We start from the raw sequence: 22,333 nt of genomic DNA on the forward strand, positions 1-22,333 counted from the left end.
TGAAAATGCACCTAAAGGCTTTAACAAAGTAGCTGACATTTCTGTGTATGAGTCTTGGCTTCTGCACTCAAGGAACTAACATTAGATGAGGAAATTCAATAGGCCATGAAAAACTGCCTACATAAGGCACTATGTTATAAATAATTTAATAGTTAAATTTTGACTATTATTATTGAAAGGTTATCAGGGACTCAAAGATTCCACAGGAGGCAAGGAAAAGGCTTAGAAAAAAAGCAGAAACCCAAGGAACTGCAGGAGGCACAACCGTCTTTTGGCAAGGATAGTCTGGGCATTGCTATCTTAGGATACCAGGCAGGAATGAATTCTAACCACATGTTTGGGGACACGGTTCCCTCCAACAAGACTTCCCACAATGGAAAGACCTTCTGCATCAAATAAAGGAAGTGCTACTGGATGCAGGACAGCCAGAAAACAAAAAACAAAACAAAAGAAAACAAAACAAAACATCCATCCTGAACACTAGCAGGCATTGTACTGAACACTACCAGTCATTGAGGGCTTTAGGTAAAGTGTCTCACTAATCTTCATAACCATTATATAAGGAAAATACTCTCATTACTACATCTATTTTACAGATAGGGAAACCAAGTCTCAGAGAAATTAATTTGCCTAAGGTCACACAACCCGCAAGTGCTAAAAAAGAAATTCAAATACAGAAAGTTTGATTCTACAGGCTAGGAACTAGCCTATTATAGGTACTATAGGTACTACTAAAGCCTACTATAGGAACTATAGCTACTAGTTCCTCCAAGAGGAGGGAAAAACCCCACCATATCTGGCTAGATCAGGGAAGACATTATCAAGGAGTAGTTTTGAGCTGAATAGACTATTCATCCATCCATCCATCCATCCATCCATCCATCCATCCATCCATCCATCCAAGTATTTAGTATTTTACCTATCATAAGAAGTAGGCCGAGGGGCACCTGGGTGGCGCAGTCGGTTGAGCGTCCGGCTTCAGCCAGGTCACGATCTCGCGGTCCGTGAGTTTGAGCCCCGCGTCAGGCTCTGGGCTGACGGCTCAGAGCCTGGAGCCTGTTTCCGATTCTGTGTCTCCCTCTCTCTCTGCCCCTCCCCCGTTCATGCTCTGTCTCTCTCTGTCCCAAAAATAAATAAAAAACGTTGAAAAAAAAAAAAAAAAAAAAAAAGAAGTAGGCCGATAAAAATGTTTTACATAAGTACTAAATATTTATTGGAAAAAAAAATAGAAAATACAGTTAAGGAATAGGTAGAAAATTAGAATGTCCACATTTTTTTTTTTTTAATTTTTTTTTCAACATTTTTTATTTATTTTTGGGACAGAGAGAGACAGAGCATGAACGGGGGAGGGGCAGAGAGAGAGGGAGACACAGAATCGGAAACAGGCTCCAGGCTCCGAGCCATCGGCCCAGAGCCTGACGCGGGGCTCGAACTCACGGACCGCGAGATCGTGACCTGGCTGAAGTCGGACGCTTAACCGACTGCGCCACCCAGGCGCCCCGAATGTCCACATTTTTGCAACCAAAGGATAACCAAGAGTAATATTTTGGTGATTAGTATTCTTCATTAAATATCTAGAATCTTTTCTTACAAAATTAGAACCATATTATTTTAGTAACTTGCTTTTTCCACCCAACAATATATAGTGAATATCTTCCTAAGTCCATAAGACCACCTTTAGAACATTGGCTCTTAAATTGTATGGTCTCAGACACTACAACTGGTGACTCCAGGGGTGCCTGGATGCCTCAGTCAGTTAAGTGTCTGACTCTTCAATACAGGTCATGACCTCATTGTTCGTGGAATTGAACCCTGCGTTGGGCTCTGTGCTGACAGCAAGGAGCCTACTTGGGATTCTCTCTCCTCCCTCTCTGCCCCTCCCCCATTCTCAAAAATAAACATTAAAAAAAAATAACGATTATCAACCCAATACATGTTAACATAAACAATATTTTTTAATGAAAAAGTTTTCTAGAAGAAAAAATTACTGAAAGATATGGCAATGTTTTACATTTTTGAAAGTCTCTTTAATAAAGGGCAGCTGGATTCTCATAGCTGCTTCTGTGTTCAATCTATTGTGATACATTATTTTGGTTGAAGTATATGAAAAAAAATCTGGCCTCACACAGATGCATAGTTGGAAAGGAGAAGAGTATTTCAATGGCATTTTCATATAATTGTGGATATCCTTTGAAACCACAGCAAAACTGGGAAAATGGTAAATTAAAAAAAAAACAATTCAATGTGGAATGTAAAGCCATATCAATGAAATTTTTGTACTCCGTAACATTAAATTCTATTGGTCTATTTAGCAATGTGAATGGATCTTTCACCCATTCTTTATAATACCCTGTGTTTGATATTTACAAGATTTTGGTTCAATGAGTTATACAGATCTTCCAAATGTCAATATATTCCATTACACATTGTCAAAAAAACCACGCATGTTAATATCACCAATTTCACTGGGACTTTGTCAAACTCGCAGTGGCAGATATGTTTTCCACAAAATGTTCCCTTGAAATCTCTACTAGTAAAATGGACAACAAAAATTGCTAATTGTTTTCCTTGAAGAGAAAAGCTTACTTATTCATATTTGAGAAAATGCCTGCCAAATATCTAAGTACCCGGGTACCTGTTACTTGTTAAGTTAATGTGGTATTCCTTATAAAAACTGGCTGGTTGACTTAGCAACTCAAGTGCTTCTCCTCAAGTCAACTATCATACTTTTGAACACAACAGAAAAGGTTTATGTGTGCTTCCCATTTCATCATACAGAATACTTAAAAGGGTTGAGATTTTGTAACATTTTTACTGCTCCATCAAGGACATTGGGAAACAGATTCTCCCCTCCCCACACTTTTTTTTTTTTTTTTTTTTTTTTTTTACTGCAAGAGCATGGTAGTCAAGAAATTACTTCTAGATCACTTTGGTGACTTGAATTTGGTGCCACTGCTTTTTATTTTGTGCTAAGAGGCCAATAGTTTCACCCACCATTGCTTCTGCATCAGTTAGTACAAATATCACACGGCTTATAAAAAAAGAAGCACAAAACTTCTTTGTTATCACTATAGAAGTTACTATAAAAGTTTTCACCCCATCAGCTTCCTAAATTTGGGGAATTCCCAGGGAGTCTGTAGACCACACTTTGAGAATCAATGTTCTACAATACTTTTAATGGCTGCAGAGAATTACATTGTATGGAGTGACCAAAGTTTATTTAGCCAATGTCCTTTATTAAGAGCACCTGAGTTGTTTCTAATTTTTCTCCATTACCAGTAATGATGCAGTTTAAACTTCACTTGCATCCTGAATTAGATCTTTAGGATATGGCCTTAAAAATGGAATCACTGGGCCAAAAACTATGCATTTAAGAAAAACTGGCTTCTGAACGTTGCTTTCTGTAGGCTTACTAATACACTTGTTTTTTTATGTAACAATGAGTATCCTTCCAGCTTACCAACATGGTGGTTATCTTTAAGAAAAAACAGAAACAGACCAACTTTACATCCAATAAATGGAATCCCATTTTGTTTAATTTGCATTTATTTGCTTACTTGTTAGGTTTTTTCATCTTTATACAAAATTAGTGAGTTGCATATTTATGTATTTTGCCTATTTTTGTATTGAAATAGTCTTTGGGATTTTATCTGTTCGTCTGTCATGAATGTTGCAGGCTTTTCTTCCCAATTTTTGTTTACTTTTAACTTTGTGTAATTTATTTTTATATGTAAGTTTTAAATTTTGATTAAATTACCTATCAGTCTTTTTATATTTTCTGCCTTTGGTGTCATGCTTTAAAAAGCCTCCTCTGTCCTAATATTATACAAATATTTACGTTTTGTTTTTTACTTTTTTTTAGTAAACTTCAATTCATTAAGAATTATTTTGATATATATGATTTGAGGTAAAGATATGACTTAGCCTTTTCCCCAATAGTTAGCTTTATCATTATTTTTCTCTTTGTTAAAACCGTATATTAAATCGTTAGTTTGTAAACAATTTAAAACAATACAGATGAAGTTAAAGTAGCTCTTGACTAAGTTCCTATCCTCAGACGTATTATTAGTTCTTTCCTTTCAGGCTTTCCCCCTTGCATTTAAACGCACATAAAAGCACAAATATATAGTTTACGGCAACTTGAGTTTTTTTCCCCCCACTTCACTTAACTCATCTTTATCTTTCCACAAAAATCTACTTTGTTCTTTTTAACACCAACGTATGGTATTCCCTAACGCGGATGACCATGTTTATTTTGTCCTCCCTCTATGGCTAGACGACTACAAGGTTTCAATTTTTCGTTATTTCTTCACCCACCTCTCCCCAAAGCGGATGCGGCTTTAGCTTTCTTGTGCGCATGTGCAAGTGTCCATGGGCTGCATTCCTAAACATGGAATAGCTTTGAGTACTTTCTCATTTTGTGGGTTCTGGGGAGCCACTGCGGGTACGGAGGGAGACAAACACACTCAGACCAACAACCTGGATAGAAAGAGACCTAGAACAGGTTCTCAGCCCCCCACAGTTTTCTTACTTTCAAAATGGACGCGGAATTTATTTTTTACCTCGTAGACGCAACAGTTCCCAGCATCGGAACCAGATGCAAAACTATTCAGAGGCCAGGCACTACGACTAAGAAATTAGGAGAAGAAAAACCTCCAGCCCTAAGGTCCGTGACGCTTGCTTCCGGGAAGCGGACCGGAAGCCACGCCTCGATTCTGCGTCAAACCTGACTTCAGGGGCCGTCGTAAAAGTGTCGCCCGCCCCGTGTTTCTTGGACCGGCCACAGGTTTCCGCTCGTCTTCGGCCGGGGGTCTGGAACTGCGGGTGTCAGTTTCCCTCAAGATGGCGGACGAGGAGGCTGGGGGTGCGGAGAGGATGGAAGTCAGCACGGAGTTGCCCCAGACCCCTCAGCTCCTGGCATCTGTAAGTCCTTGTAGGCAAGTTCCTTTTGTCCCCCCCCCCCCCAGTCCCTCCATACCGCGCTCAGGAGGATGTCGGGCTTCGCCCCTTATGGCGGCTCTGGGGAGGGGGGGTCGTATGGATTGATCTGGAAGGAAGCCATGGAATAAAAGTTAGTCATTACCCACATTCCTGCCGGCCAAGTCTACGGAGTATTATGACTTTGTCATTTATTAGCCGTGACGAGTTCAAGCATGTCTCTATCCTGAAGTAGAAATAACTGGTGATGCTATTAGATGCTCTGGTATGGGGGCTAAGACGGGATTGGAGGAAAAGCCATTTGCCGATGGACGCAGTGCCACCTTCTCTTGATGACAGAAATGCAGGACGCTGCACCTAATGTTATGTTTCACAGCTGGCTGGGTGGGGCCTGGTAATGGCAGGGAATGCTGTCAACTCATGTCAAGATACGGGGTGTAGGAACTGTGGTCCCTCATTCTAGTATCTTGAGAACCCCAGGCCTAACCCTCAGTGGAGGAACCCGTCATCTGTTCTTTCTAAAGGTGAAGAAGAAACTTCCAGACTTTTCAATACAGAGCACACCATTAATTAATTTCGCAATCCATATTTTGCCCTTGTATTTTGCCCTCACTGTCTCTGAGCAAATTTGAGTTAGCAGTCTGCCTACAGGGAGAAAGCAGATGAGGAGGATAGGAGATAGGTAACTATTAGGGAATATTCTGGATGTCCCTGCACATCTAGTGGGGAGCTAGACAGGGAATAACCAAATTTTGATTGCTGCATGATGTTAAGAGTTTTATCACTTTGTCTTTATTGCTGCACATAGAAAAGTGTAGGATATATACCTCTTTAAAAGTTCTTTGGTTTGTAGTTTTAATAAAAGCATTTTTTGGACTATTTTAATCATGCAGACACTTAAGCATTGTTGTTTGAGAGAATTAAGTGAGCTCCAGAAATAAGAATCCACCGGAAGGACTGGAGCGAATGGCTGGGAGATAGAAACCAGGTAGGGAGGGAGTTGGAATAAGAGTTTGGCGACCAACTAGAGCAGTGCTTGCAACCATCCTCCACCTCAAATAGCAGTTCAACCTCACTTCACTGCTGGTGTTGAAGGAGGAAGCATCTCTTTGAGATGATAAGAAATGAGAAGGTAGGAAAAATTGAGAAGCAGCTGAAACATCTGGTCTTAATGGTAGCTTGTGCTTTTTTACCTCTTAGAAGGAGTACAGAAACTGTGGACGGAAGTGTTACTGTAATTTTGTATTGCCAAATGTTTTGCCAATGCTTTGATATACTAATTCTTCCAGTGGTATAGTAAAACCTCCTCAATCCAGACTCCACTTATTTGTAATTGGAGATTAGTACAGGAATCAAGCTAGAGTTATTTTGCAAATTCTGTACTTGAAGAAATACTAGATTTCCTGGGGGCAAGACTTTGGGTTTTGCAAAGCAGTAGGTAGATGCCAAGACAAGTGTAATAGCCTGAGGGAACTCACAGTTTAGTGACACAGATCAGGCAAGTGTTCAAAGAATTTTAATACAAGACAGGGTGATCTAAGAGGGTCATCATATCTGGATGAAGACCAGATACTTTTTCCTTTCCTTTTCTTTTTAAAGCTACCGTCTTCATTTATTCTGACAGTAGAGTGAGATACTGGTCTTCCAGTTTACTATTTCTTTGCTGTTAAGTGGAAGAAGCCCAGAAATTCTTTAACATTTGAATCATTTTGTATTATAAACTACCATTGGGAGGCAAGAAAAACAAAAATAGTAAGTATGGGACAATTATGAGGTTTTAGAAATCTTACCAATTCCATTAGTCTTGTCCTTGGTTATACTTTGTTTTCTTTAAAAACAGCAACAACAACAAACAACAACAACAAAAAACCCCAAAACTTTCTTCTTAAACTCCAGATCATTTCTCTGTCCTATTGCTATCAAAAGCATGGAGGCTCTCAAATTCCTAATATCACCTAACATGCAATTAAGGTGAAATAATAGGTATGAATTATGGGGCATTTATAAAAGCCATTGCTTAAGAATCATTAAAGGAATTGATTTTTTAGGTCTGGGGTGGGGAATTTTCACAGCATACCCTCCTGATTCTGAAATCCTGGTCTGTGGGCCAGTCACACTTTGAGTAAGACTTAGCTAGACATGTGGAGATTGTCAGTATAGAGTTGACAGTTGAGATTGTGGGAAATGGAGATCTTTGAAGAGGAAAGTGTGTGTGTGTGTGTGTGTCTGTGTGTACTTGTGCATATACACAGAGACAGACATGGAGGGGGAGAGGGAAAGGAGGGAGAAGGACTGGGGACAGGAATGATTGAATTTCAGGGATAGAAGATGGAGGAAGAACCAGAGAAAGATGTAAAAAGGAAACAACCAAGCAGGTAGGAGGTGAGAGTAGCGTGGTGTCATAGGGTATAGTTTCTAGGAGAGGGTCGTTTATTGGGTTCAGAAGATAAGGACTGTGAAAAACTGGGAATTCAGAGAGTTGGTGGGATGGTCTGACAGAACTTCTGCCTTCTGTCTTCTTTGACTGGATTTTCTTTCTTAAGTCCATCTCAGATGTCTTCTAGCATGGTACTACCCTCTTTTCTTTTCCCTGTCTACACACTCAGCCTATGTGATTTTGTCCAGTTCTGTGGCTTTAAATACCATCGGTATGTGTTCAGTTCCCAAATTTATATCTCTAGGTCATCTCACTTCTGAGCTCCAGAATCACAAATCCAACTAACTGCCTACTTGATATATCCACTTGGATGTCTGATAAGTGTTTCAGACAGGGGGAGCAATTATGAAGCTACTGCTGTAACCCAAGCCTTAGCTGATGGTGGCATGTACTAGAGAGAGATATCGCTGAAGATAAAGAGAAGTAGATAGATTTGAGAGAGACTTTGGAAGTATGGTAGAAGCAAAAAGATTTACTTATGGATATTAGGCCTGAGGATAAAAGGGAAGAAACAAATGATGTCTGGATCCTCAGTTTTTGGTTTAAGCATTCATGGCTGTTGCTGTGTCATATTCTGAGAGAAAGGACCAGGTTTGGGGAGGGGAAAAGACGGAGGCCAATCAAGAATTTTGTTCTCCCTGTCTCATGACACTTCCATAATAGCTCTTGAACACAAACAACTCTCTCTGTCTCCACTCCACCTCTCTAGTCCTATCACCATCTGTTGCCTAGGCAACTGCAGTGGCCTCTTAACTGATCTCTTTGCTTCCATTTCTGCCCTCTTCCAGTCTATTCTGCACAGATCAGCCAGAGTAATCTTTTTAGTACTAAATCAAATCATGTCAGTATTCTGTCTAAATCCTTCAATGGCTTCCCATTTTATTTGGAATAAAATGTGAACTCATTACAAGTTTTTCAGGACCATGTGTGATCTGGCCCCTACATCTTCCCCTCATTTCCTGTTATTTCTCCTCATTCACTATTAGCCACCCTGGCCTTTTAGTTTCTAAATCAAGCACAAGATCTATCTTGCTTTGGGGCCTGTGCTTTGCTTTTGTTGCTTACTGTTCTTTTTTCCTGGAGTGTTTTCCTCTGTTTCTTCTTGATACTTACCAAGTCTAAAAGATAGGTTCCTCTTACCCTTGTCTCTCAAACCACCCTGTTTATTTCCTTACTGAACTTCCTATGATTTGCAATTAGTATGTTGTCTTTATTTACTTATTTGAATATCACTCCTATCTGAATGTAAGCTCCATGAAGGCAAGGATTATGTCTGACTTGTTCACTGATATATCCCAGTATGTGCTCGAAATAGCAGACGTCTACATATTCTTAATGAATAACTGAGGATCAGCATCAGTGATTTGTTTTAACAAGATCGGTAGTGATTGGGGAGGGAGGTTGTGGATGGAGGATGGGGAGAAAAATGAAGGGGCATATTGGGGTGGTAGCTAATGTTAAAGTTTAGGCTGAATGTGGCAGGGAGAAGAGGGTGTAAGAAATGCCAAAGTAGGAATTCTGGGGGAATTGGTGGTATTTGAGGTATTAAAAGTTATGATGTTGACGTAAGTGGAAGAACTGAACATTGTGCTCAGTAAGGGGTTTTGGAGTTTGAGAACATGGAGGTACATCAGGTTTTGTGATGGTAGAGCCAGGTTAGCTGAACCTCTGTGTGTTCCTAGGGCACACTTTTCATACTTCTGTTGCATGCAGCATGTCTCAGCCTATCCTCAGCATTGCCTGTTCAGTGTCTGTGTTTCCCTCTAGACCATAAACTCCTTGAGAGCATGAACTGTTTCTTGTTCACATCTGTATCTCCAGTACTAACACATTGCTTCAAAATTTTTGTTGATGCATGCATGAATGAATGAGTGAATGAGAAGACATTAACTGAGGTGGAGCAGAGGTAGAGATAATAAGAGTTGAGGAGGTTAAGAGATAATGAGGCTAAAAGTTTAAAATTGAAAGGGAAATTTTTATTTCATTTTAATTTTTTTTTGAAAGGGGAATTTTTTAAATTAACATTGAGATATCCTTTATGTACAATAAAGTGATTCCATTGTAAGCATTTAGGTTGATGAGGCTTAACAAATGTACACACATGTGTAACTATTACTAAATTGGGATATAGAACATTTCCATTACTCCCAAAATTATATTGTCCCCAAATGGGGGGATTTTAGTTTTTTTTTGTTTTTTTTTTGTTTTTTACATCTAATATTGTTATGTTTGTGTAATAATCAGTATGAAAATCAAGGAAAAAATTATCCACAATCTCAAATGTGTGCTGAATCTTTAATAACAATTTTTTTTTTTTTTTGATAGTTGACTTTAAAATACTGAGATGGGGTGCCTGGCTGGCTCAGTCTGAAGAGCATGTGACTCTTGATCTCAGGATTGTGAGTTTGAGCCCCAGATTGGATGGTAGATTACTTATGAAAATAGGAACCTTGGGGTGCCTGGGTGGCTCAGTTGGTTAAGCGACTCTTAGTTTCGGCTCAGGTGGTGATCTTGCAGTTGTGAGACTGAGCCCTGAGTCAGGCTCTGTACTGAGCATGGAGCCTGCTTGGGATTCTCTCTCCCTCTCTCTGCCCTTCCCCTCCCCTGCACTCTCACTTTCCCAAAATAAATAAATGAATACTAAAAAATAAAAAAAAGAAAAGTCTTTAAAAAATAAATAAAATACTGAGATAGTAGACGAAGGAATAAGAAGTTATATGTTCTTTTCAGTGGTGGCGATATTCCTTAGAAATTGGAATATCTATATCATTTTAGGCCACAGCATAGCTTTCTGTAGTTAAGACACATTTAGGAGAAAACTAGGATGAAAACCAAGGTCTCTGGAATTCTGACTGAAGGGCTTTGTCACCAGATCATAGCAGGGCATAGTGCCTGTTGTTTTTTTTATCACCATCTCCTAATTCTTATTGCAGGCAGTTAAGAAAATTGATTTTCGGTATCAGACTCTGTGAACTCAGACATGAAGCTGAGGCCTAAAACTGCAGGTCAGAGTGATCGATACAGTCCCACTACCTGTAATAGTCTAGAGAAGACTAGTGATTTAGTGTGGATAAGCTGGTGCTGATGATTGACTGCTTATGTTTAATAACAGACATCATCCTGCAAAATAAAGAGGGTTTTGTCCTCAATACTGCAGAGAGGGACTGGGTAGATACGTGTATAATCAGTAATGCATGATGAAGCAATGCAGTGTCCTGCCCATCCTCTCTTCATGTGGGATTATTTCAGATTTCCCTTGCCATCATTTTACCCATTTTCTACAGGTGTTAATTATACACTGTGCTCTATGAAAGTTTTATTTAGGCTTTTAACTCATTGCCTCAGATGACTTAAGACAAAATATTAAGACCTCTTTAGTCCTGGGTAATTTACTATGAAGTCCTATGTGTTCTTTTAAGGTATTCTGAATTAACATGCCTCCTGTTGAAGAAACAATTGTTATTTGATGAGTTCTTTTTTTTTTTTAAAGCATTTGTATACTTTTTTTTTTTTAAGTGTATGTATATACTTTTGAGGGGCGTGAGGGGTTGAGAGAGAGGAAGAGAGAATCCCAAGCTGACTTCATGCTGTCAGTGCAGAGCCCATTGTGGGGCTCCATCTCACAAACTGTGAGATCATGACCTTAGCCGAAATCAAGAGCCAGACACTTAATGAACTGAGCCACCTAGGTGCCTCTGGTGCAGCATTTTTTTAAATGTTAAGTTGTACCCTATAATAAGTTAAGTGCTTATGGAAATATGCTGTACTAAATAAATGTTACTGAATGACTCTGGAAGAGTTATTGTGCTTCCTTAAGTGCCTCCTTGCTGTCTGGGAATGATACAGGCCCTGTTGAGAATGGGGTCTGCTGTTAATCACTTGAATGTAATAATTCTCCTTCTAATAGTTTATTTAATGCCATTCTTCAGAACAAAGTCTATTTGACTTGTTTGGAGGAGTGGGGCTTAACCACTTGCTGTGTCTTTATGGACTACCTTTTAAAATGCCTTTGAACTTTTGGTATTTATGAGTAAGCCAGAATGACTTGAGAACACAAGGAAAAATCTATGAATTTATCCATTTATTTATTTTTAACATATTTTCTTCCTTTTTTTAAGTTTCTGCCTTGAGAATTTCACTATTTAAGTTTATTTATTTTGAGAGAGAGGGAAAGCATGAGCAGGGAGTGGCAGAGAGGAGGAGAGAGAATCCCAGTCAGGCTTCTGTGCATGGAGCCTGATGCAGGGCTCGTGAAATCATGACCTCAGCCAAAATCAAGAGTCAGTGTTTAACCAATTGAGCCACTCGGGTGCCCCATTTACTTTTATGTACACACATACTCTACCTTGTCATCTAAGAAAGAATTTTAGTTTATTTGCAGATATATATTCAATAGAGTAGAAAGATAATGTGTATTCCACAGTTTAGGAAAGCAGATTTCATTCATCCAAAGACTTCAAGGGGAGCTTAGAAAATTGGAGCATGAACCTGTGATCAGAGAATAAAAAGGGAGAGAATGGCTTAGGAGGGACTGGATGCCTTCAAAAACTAAATTCTGACAGGGTGCTTGTATATTATCTTAACAGAAAAGAAAAAAGAGGGGCCTTTTTGTCACATGACTTTGTATTTGACCCTGGCTTATTTTATCAGTGGCCATGAAGACATAGTATACTTACTTATCATATTTACACACAACACAAAGCTGGCAGGGATAAGAAATACATCATAGAACACACACAGAAAGAAATCAGGCTGAATATTGCATCAAAACTGACAAAATGGAAGTTAATTGTGGTGAAAATACAACCTTATACCTAGGACTCGGTATTTATGTATAGGACCAGGTCTCTTATATGTGATCAGTCTAAAGGTTTTGGTTGTCTGCAAACTCAGTAAGTCATAATGAGATATGGCTACCAAAAAAAGAATGTGATCTTTTAGAGCTATTTAGCGCCATGGATAAGGAAGGTAAGAAACAGTTCCACTTCTCTGTATGGAGGCATGTTGGTCACATTCCATAAAAGTAATCAACATGGAGAGTGGTCTGAATACCATGTCATTAAGGATGGCCAAATGTCATTTCTAGGGATGGACAGATTTCTTTAATTTCTATGTTCTAGTGTAGCCCCAGAGTGAAGAGACTGATGAGAGACTTAATAGTTATTTTCTTCATTTATTTGAACGGCTGTTGGTTGAAAGAGCCCAAAATTGTATTGGATTATTTCAGACTGCATAGGGTAAAAGTTATAGGAAGGTAGATTTTGGGTTGATTATGAACTGTAAGAATAGACATTGGCCGAGAGGAAGTGTTCAGACAGGTTTAGGGAACTGATTATCAGATGTGTTGTAGAATTTCCTCATGGAGTAAGCAGTTGAACTAGGGTTTTTGTTATTGTTTATTTGTTCTTAAGCTTTATGAATCTGTCAAATAGTATTACAAGAAAACTTAGTGTAACCAAAAGATTTCTTGGTGCCTGGAGATATTCCAATTACACTAATCCAGTACTTACCATGAACAGTTCTAGAGCCTCCAGATTTTGTTACTCCTTTAAAACAGAAGAATTAGAAAAAAAGTTACAGGGCCTTTAAAGCCTGGTAGATACCAAACAGTTGTCTAAGGAAGGGTAAGCTGTGGTTTGAACAAAAGTAACCTATTACAAGTTAGTTTCTTTTCCAGAATGATGTTTCCAAGCAGGCATCCAAGTCCCTGGGTCAGAATTGAGAACATATCTTTAATCTCTGTGGGGATGAGGAAAATGTTTGGAATGTTTGGGAATTTAAATATTGTGAGAACTTGTTTTTAGCAAAGAGTCAAGTTAGGAAAGCCTTCCCTTAACTGCAAATGTTGAAAAAAATTTTTTTTCCTTCTGGACCTTGAAATTAAAAATTCTTAATTTTATTCTTATGTCAAATGGGTAAAAACACTAAAAACAACCAAACAAATAAATAGGAAAATCAGGCCTACTCCAGCCACCAGTAATCCCTGAACATGTCACCTAGTAAAATACATCCTGTGTAGTTTTTCTAATCTGGAAAAAAAGACAATCTTAGTCAAAAAAGATTTTCCATAGATGTGACAATAATCTAGGAAAAAGTCTTCATGAAAAAGTAAAATTATACTTTAGCTCATTTAAGAATTCTATAGTTTTAGAAGGCTTAATGTCATCATTTGCTTTGTTCTCTCTAGCAAGAAGTCCATAACATTCAGCAATGACTGAGAACTTTTATTAAGCACTTGTGTAGGTCTGTGGGGATACAGGGATTTGTAAGGCAATGGTTCTCCCATCAGGGAATTTATAGTTTTGGTGAAGAGGCTAAGTGTACACATACAATGATAACTAATATTATTTGCCAGAGGTATAGGTACTGAATGAGTACCTCCTTCAGTAAGTGCTGTATTGGAGTTACAGGGGAGAATAATTTTCTTAGGCTGATCAGTGAAACGTTCACAGAGGAGGGCCTTAAGCTAGATGGACCTTAAGGAATAACACTCCATGGGGGTGGAACGGTGGACAGCTAGTGGTAAGATCACTGGAGAGGACATTTAAGGCATCAACACCCAGACATTCTGCCCAAATCAGCAAACAATATAAAGATAACATCATAAAATACTAGTTCTTCGTACTAAAACATCCAATGACTAAGATATGCAATAGGCAGTTTTTAGGGAAGAGACTTCATTTGGAAGAAAAAAAAATAAAAAGGTGAAACTATGTTACTTGTTTTGTTTTACTACTAAAGTGAAATTGTTAGTCTGGAGGGTAAATTTAAAAGAACTGTGTACTTCTATTTGGTTGAGTAGAATGAGCACTGAAGGAGTTAGGATGCCTAAGATCTGTTCCTGGCTCTGATACTAATTGGCTATATGATCTTGGAAAAGCCAGTTAATTCTCCCTGTGATTCAGTTTTTTCATATATAAAATGAGAGACCTGAACCAGAAGATCCCTTTGGTTTTGGTGACTGTCAAATTTCTCATGTTCTTCTAAGAATTCTTCAAAAACTTGAAAAGAACTAATTCTGTGACTTCCATTATGTAAGTAACACAGAAAAGTTTTTTGTTTGGTATATAGGAGTAAATATTCAGGATTTTTTGTTTTGTTTTTCATGTGTACTGTTTGGAGAAAATAACCTTAGGTATACCGTAGAACATTAGATACTCTCTATTTCACAGTTACAATTGTTGCTACATTTCTGGAGAAAACAAGATGTTGGTCTGTTGAGTACCCTAGAAAAGTTGGAGTTAGAATACTGGAATGGAAGGTGTAGTTTTTTTATTTTTTTAAGGTTTTAGTAAAATATTTTTAATTTTATAATTGAAAAAAATCCCCCAAATATGGAAAATATCACTAAGAATATTGTTCATATACTGTAAGCAAACATACAGATTCCATGAAAATACATTAAAATCTCACTACCCACTGCTCTTAACATTTTGGTGTGTATTCCTCCTGATTTTTTCCCTCATATAAATAGATATATTTAACCAAAATAAGGTTTTATATATACTGCTTTGTAATTTGCTCTACTAAACTGTACATTATTAATGCCTTTCTGTATTAATAAATAAACATCTTCAGTATTGGTTCTTTTTCTTTTGAACTCATTTTAGACTTACAGAAAACTTGCAAAAACAGCACAGTTCTTTTATATCCTTCACTCATGCATTCCCTAATGTTAGGCATCTTCCATAACCACAGTATGTATCAGGGACAGGAAACTAATGACACTAACTAAACTATAGACTTTATTTGAATTACACTATTTTTCCCACTAACATTGTTTTTCTGTTCCAGGGTCCTATCCAGGATCCCACATTGCATTTAGTTATTATTTCTCCTTGATCTCTTCCAGCCTGTAACTATGTCTCAATTTCTCCAAAGTCTTTTCAGGTTTGTAACAGCGTCTTGGTCTTGACTTATATTTCTTTAAAAAAAATTTTTTTTTAAACATTTGTTTGTTTTAGAGAGAGAGCAGGAGAAGGAGAGAGCGCGTGCGTGTGGTCGTTGCGCACATGTAGGGGAGGGGCAGAGAGAGGGAGACAGGAACCAAAGCAGGCTTCTTACTGTGAGCGCAGAGCCTGATCAAGACTCAGCTGCTTACCCAACCCAGGCACCGCATCTTGCCTTGTTTTTCATGACCTTGACATTTTTTAAGAATATTGAAGTTAGTTTGTAGAATGTTCCTCAATTTGGATTTGATGTTTTCTCATGATTAGAATGAGGCTGTGCAATTAAAAAAAATTTTTTTTTAATGTTTATTTATTTTTGAGAGAGAGAGACAGAGTGTAAGCTGGGTAGGGGCAGAGAGAGAGGGAGACAGAGAATCTGAAGCAGGCTCTAGGCCCTGAGCTGTCAGCACAGAGCATGACATGGGGCTCAAACTCATGAACTGTGAGATCATGATCTGAGCCGAAGTCGGATGCTTAACCAGCTGAGCCACCCAGGCGCCCTGAGGCTATGCATTTTTGGCAAAATAATACAAAAGTGGTACCATAAGCTTCTCAGTGTATCACATTAAGGGATTCTTGGTATCAATATTCTTGTTACTAGAGATATTTATCTTAATCACTTGGTCAAATTGGTATCTGCAAGGTTTCTCTAAAGTTATTGTATTTTTTCTTTGTAGTTATTGTCTTCAGGAAGATATTTTGAAACTATTTGGCATCACCTTAAATGGGTGTATTATATCTTACAGAGTTTTTAGTTTTTTTTTTTCTCTTAATTGCAAAAGTATTGACACTTGTGTAAAAAAAAGGTCAAACAGTATAACATTGTTTTGAGTAAAATGTGAAAATCCCTGGATTGTCTCCCCAGTTCCTTCTCTCCATGTAACCACTGTTAACAGTTTGGTGTTTCTCCTTCCAGATCTTTATCTGTGTTTAGGAAAGTATATGTTTGTATATGATGTACAAAATAGACATTTAGGTGGACCTCATTTTTTCAGGTACAAGTGACATTATAGGAACACCCTGGTATATATATCTTTGCACAGTTGGGCAATATGGCTAAATGATAGATTGCACAATTTCTTAAGCTATTTCCCTATTGATGGACATTAAAGTTTTTAGTTTACTGTTTTTATGAATAACTTTCCACACGTAAAATGTGTAGATTGAAAAAATAAAATAGTAAAAAAATAAAATAGTAAAATAGGCTGTCTAGAGAAAAATAAATCCTTTTCAGAGCTCTTCCTACTGTAATTTATTTTGAATCCTTTCAGAGATTTTCTGTGTAAATATAAGCATACATAACTATGTCTCCTCTGTTTTTTTCCCCATCTCCCTTTATAAGTGGTAGCATATACTCACAGTTACATATCTTTTGTTTTTTATTTAACAGTGTAACTTGAAGAATGTTCCATATCAGGAAATACAGATCTGTGCCCTCCTGCTTTTTATACTGGCTGCATTTGAATTTATATATCATGATCTATTCAACTTGTATTGGGAGACATTTAGGTTGTTTCTTGCCTTTTACTATTATAAATAATGCTGCAAATAAAATACTTGTATTTCTTATATTTTTGTTCTTTTTTGCACATTTGAGTTTACCCAAGGAATAAATTTCTAAAAGTGGGAATTCTGGGGCAAAGGATTTTTAAATTTAAATTTTTTAGGGGTGCCTGGGTGGCTTATTTGTTAAGCATCTGACTCTTGATTTTGGCTCAGGTCATGATCTCATGGTTTGTGAGTTTGAGCCCCCTGTTGGGCTCTATTCTGATATGCAGACCCTGCTTGGGATTCTCTCTCTACCTCTCTCTCTGCCCCTCCCCTGCTCACGTGCTCGCTCTCTCTCTCTCTCTGTCTCTCTCTCTCTCTTATTCTCTAAATAAAATAAAAACATTAAACATTTTTTTCTTTTTTTATTACATTTAATTTATTTTTGATAGAGCACAAGTGGGGGAGGGGCAGAGAGAGACAGAGACACAGAATCCAAAGCAGGCTCCAGGCTCCTAGCTGTCAGCACAGAGCCCGACACGGGGCTCGAACTCACAAACCGTGAGATCATGACCTGAGCCGGAGTCAGATGCTTAACTGACTGAGCTACCCAGGCGCCCCTAAACATTTTTTTAAATAAAAAAAATTAATAATTATCTCAAAATTACCCTTCAGAGAGGATGGGCTACTTCAATTCCTACGATAATACCTAATTTTAACATAATGTATTTTACATAAATTTTTTTAAAGTTTTTATTTTAATTACCATTAACATACAGCATTATGTTAGTTTCAGGTGTGTAATATCGTGATTCAACACTTCCATACATCACCCTCTGATCATCGTGACAAGTGCACTCCTTTTTTTTTTTTTTTTAATGTTTATTTTTGAGAGAGACAGAGAAAGAGTGTGAGCAGGGGAGGAGCAGAGAAAGAGGGAGATACAGGATCTGAAGCAGGCTCCAGGCTTTGAGTTGTCAGCACACAGCGCTATGTAGGGCTTGCACTCATGAAATGTGAGATCATGACCTGAGCCGAAGTTGGCCGCTTAACCTACTGAGGCACCCAGGCACCCGACAAGTGCACTCCTTAATCCCCATCACCTATTTTACCCATCCCCTTAACTCCTCTCCCCTCTGGTAACCATTAGTTCGTTCTCTATAGTTAAGAGTTTGTTTCTTGGTTTGTCTCTTTGTCTCTCTCATCTTTTTTCTTTTGCTTGTTTGTTTCTTAAATCCCACATATGAGGGAAACTATATGGTATTTGTCTTTGACTTAGTTCGCTTAGCATTATACTGGCTAGCTCCATCCATGTCATTGCAAATGGCGAGATTTCATTCTTTTTTATGGCTGAATAATACTCTTGTGTATATATATACATCACATTTTCTTTACCCATTCATCAATCGATGGACACTTGGGCTGCTTCCATATCTTGGCTACTGTAAATAATCCTGCTATAAACATGGGTATATGTATCCCTTTAACTTCACGTTCTTGTGTTCTTTGTATAAATACCCTGTAGTATGATTGCTGGATCATAAGGTAGATCTATTTTTAGCTTTTTTAAGAACCTGCATACTGTTTTCCACAGTGGCTGCACCATTTGCATTCCTACCAACAGTGTGAAAGGTTCCTTTTTCTCCTCATCTTTGCCAACACCTGTTGTTTCTATGTTGTTGATTTTAGTCATTCTGACAGGTGTGAGATGATAACTCATTGTAGTTTTGATTTGCACTTCCCCGATGATGAATGATGTTGAGCATCTTTTTTTTTTTTTTTTAGTGTTTATTTTTGAGAAGCAGAGAGAGACAGAGCACGAGTGGGGGAAGAACAGAGAGAGAGGGAGACACAGAATATGAAGCAGGTTCCAGGCTCTGAGCTGTCAGCACAGAGCCCATTGCGGGCCTTGAACCCACGAACTGTGAGATCATGACCTAAGCCAAAGTTGGACACTCAACTGACTGAGCCACCCACATGCCCCGATGTTGAGCATCTTTTGATATTTCTGATGGCCATTTGTATGTCTTCTTTGGAGAATTATGTTACATTAAAAAAATCATTCACGACAATTAAGTGGGATTTATTCCTGATTTGCAAAAGTGGTCAAATATTCACAAATCTTATCAGTGTGATACAGCACATCAATAAGAGAAAAGATAAGAACTATACGATCATTGCAATTGGCACAGAAAAAGCCATTTGACAGCATATAACATACATTCATAAAAACCCTCCACAGAGTAGGTTTAGAGGGAACATATCTCAACATAATAAAGGCCATGTAAGGAAAAACCCTCAGCTATCATTACCTTAAGTGGGGAAAAACTGAGAGCTTTTCCCCTAAGGTCAGGAACAAGACAAGGATGTCCACTGTCACCACTTTTATTCAACATGGTATTGGAAGTGCTAGCCACACCAATCAGACAACAAAAAGAAATAAAAGGTATCCAAATTGGTAAGGAAGAGGTAAAATTTTTACTCTTTGCAGATGACACGGTACTCTATATAGAAAACCTGGAAGATTCCACCAAAAAAGTGCTATAACTGATAAGCAAATTGAGTGAAGTCGCAGGATCCAAGATCAATGTACAGAAATCTGTTGCATTTCTATACATCAATAATGAAGCAGCAGAAAGAGAAATTCAGAAAACAGTCCCACTTAAAACTGCACCAAAAATAACATGATACATAGGAATAACCCTAACCAAAGAAGTGAAAGACCTGTACTCTGAAAACTATAAAACATTGATGAAAGAAATTGAAGATGACACAAGAAAATGGAAAGACATTCCAAACTCATGGATTGGAAGAACAAATATTGTTAAAATGTCTGTACTACCAAAATCAATCTACACATTTAATGCAGTCTCTATCAAAATACCAACAGCATTTTTCACAGAGCTAGAACTAACATTCCTAAAATTTGTATGGAATGACAAAAGATCCTGAATAGCCAAAGCAGCCATGAAAAAGAAAAAGCTGGAGGCATTTCAACTCCAGACTTCAAGTTGTATTCCAAAGCTGTAGTAATCAAAACGGTATGGAACTGGCACAAAAATAGATTACATGTATCAATGGAACAGAATAGAAAACCCAGAAATAACGCCGCAATTATATGGCCAAGTAATCTTTGACAAAGCAGGGAAGATTATCCAATGGGAAAAAGACACTTTTGCATGGATAGCATGCAAAAGAATGAAGGCATACACAAAAATAAATTTGAAATGGATAAAGACCTAAACCATAAAAATCCTAGAAGAGAACACAAACTAACTTTTTTCTACATAGGCCTCCTGAGGCAAGGGACACAAAAAAATAAAGTATTGGGACTACATCAAAATAAAAAGCTTCTGCACAGTGAGGGAAACAGTCAACAAAACTAAAAGGCAACCCACAGAATAGGAGAAGATATTTGCAAATGATATATCTAATAAAGAGCTAGTATCCAAAATACATAAAGAACTTCTAAAACAACACCAAATAATCCAATTTACATAAAGTTTTAATGAGTTGAATTTACTTATGGATGGCATGTTGAGCTTCAGGAAAGCACACTCAGAAAGCTTTATATATAGTCAAATATCTGTAACTTTTTTTGTTACCTGTACAGAACTTTATGTAAATTCTTAATTCTAAGTATATTTCAGCTTTATAAAACTCTTTTGACAATTTTATGAGTTTATCATAGCTAAATAAAATTCTGATTTCTGTACTTTGCCCTGAAAATTGTTTTTAACACTTTTAAGGGGGCACCTGTTAATTTAAGGTATAGTGAACAATTATATGTTCACCTTGTCAAAACTCCTCATGATTTTATAAACATTATCTAGCCTTTGTTCTTACAGACTGAAGAGTTGTAATTTTCCATACCTGTTACTTTTTCTAGAGTTCCTTTATTCTCTTGATGAGTTTTTTGCCTAGATTACATTTCCTAGTGGACTGAACAGTCAGTCTCACAGCTTGGGACAAGGGTGTTCCTGTGCCAAGAGGGCCAGGGCCTTAGCTATATAGATAGCTTATGGGTGGATGTCCTGTGCCCTACCGGCAAGTTGGATTAGTGTGTGATAAATAAACTTCTTTGTTGCTTCCTATTTCTGTGTAATTTCACAGAAGGTATAGCTAAATAGACTCAAGAAGCAGAGGCATGTTCATTTTAACATATATCCATTCCAAAATTAATCTTAATTATTTGGTTGTGTGAAAGATTTGAAAAATGCATAGTGAGTAGCAGAATTGGATATTAGTTGCTCATGTTCATTTTGAAGAGCAGAAGGCTTTAATTGTTATCATATCCATTTTTTTAATGCTTAATGCTTTTTGTGCCCTGTTCCAGAAATCTTGACTTGCTCCAAGATGGCAAGAGTTTTCATTAAGAAGTTTTATGGTTTTAGCTTTTATATTTAAGTGTATGATGCATTTCAAATTAATTTTTGTGTTTGGCATAGAGTATAGATTGAAGTTTACTTTTTTTTTTAATTTTTAAAAAAAAATTTTTTTTTTCAACATTTTTTTTTTTTTTTTTTTTTTTGGGACAGAGAGAGACAGAGCATGAACGGGGGAGGGGCAGAGAGAGAGGGAGACACAGAATCGGAAACAGGCTCCAGGCTCCAGGCCATCAGCCCAGAGCCTGACGCGGGGCTCGAACTCACGGACCGCGAGATCGTGACCTGGCTGAAGTCGGACGCTTAACCGACTGCGCCACCCAGGCGCCCCTGAAGTTTACTTTTTTATAAGGATATCTGATTGCCTCTGTAATTTTTTTGAAAAAACCATCTTTTCTTCTCTGAATGGTGTTGGTTCCCTTTCATGAAAAAATTGACTATGTGTGGATTCATTTTTGGACTCTCTCTTCTGTTCCATTGATAAATATGTCTTTTTTCATGCCTCTGCTACACTGTCTCAATTAGCATAGATTTTTTTTTTTTTAATTTTTTTTTTTTTCAACATTTTTTATTTTATTTTTGGGACAGAGAGAGACAGAGCATGAACGGGGGAGGGGCAGAGAGAGAGGGAGACACAGAATCGGAAACAGGCTCCAGGCTCTGAGCCATCGGCCCAGAGCCTGACGCGGGGCTCGAACTCACGGACCGCGAGATCGTGACCTGGCTGAAGTCGGACGCTTAACCGACTGCGCCACCCAGGCGCCCCTCAATTAGCATAGATTTACGTGAATCCTGAAATCAGGTAGCATGAGTCTCTTCTAAATTTTTTATATTTCTATATTCATTTTAGAATCAGCTTGTCAATTTCTACAAAAATGTTTGCTGGGATTGTGTGGAATCTGTAGATCAGTTTGGCAAGTGTAGATATCTTAATATTGAATTTTACAATCAGTGAACATAATATAGTTCTTCATTTATTTGGGTGCTTTAGAAATTTATCTCAACAATGTTTTGTAGTTTGTAGTGTAGAGGTCTTACATCTTTTATTAAATTGATGCCCAAATATTTTAAGATTTTTAATGCTACTATGAGTGCTATTTTTCAAAATTTCATTTTCAAATTGTTGGTAGTATATA

General features: G+C 37.7%; 1 protein-coding gene across 2 annotated transcripts in view; it reads left to right on the forward strand.

Annotated features, from left to right (window-relative positions):
- The first annotated feature begins 4,789 nt into the window (after nucleotides 1-4,789).
- UBR1 (ubiquitin protein ligase E3 component n-recognin 1) overlaps nucleotides 4,790-22,333 on the forward strand; it is a 135,479-nt gene continuing 117,935 nt past the window's right edge. For both annotated transcript variants that reach the window (XR_009264190.1, XM_058737962.1), the window contains exon 1: nucleotides 4,790-4,923. Coding sequence is in view for 1 of the 2 variants with exons in the window: in XM_058737962.1 (XP_058593945.1) it covers nucleotides 4,843-4,923 (81 nt within the window). In the remaining variant the exon portion in view is untranslated. The remainder of the gene's footprint in view (nucleotides 4,924-22,333) is intronic.

Source organism: Neofelis nebulosa, chromosome 7 (genome assembly GCF_028018385.1).
Source record: "Neofelis nebulosa isolate mNeoNeb1 chromosome 7, mNeoNeb1.pri, whole genome shotgun sequence".
NCBI classification, from domain to species: domain Eukaryota; kingdom Metazoa; phylum Chordata; class Mammalia; order Carnivora; family Felidae; genus Neofelis; species Neofelis nebulosa.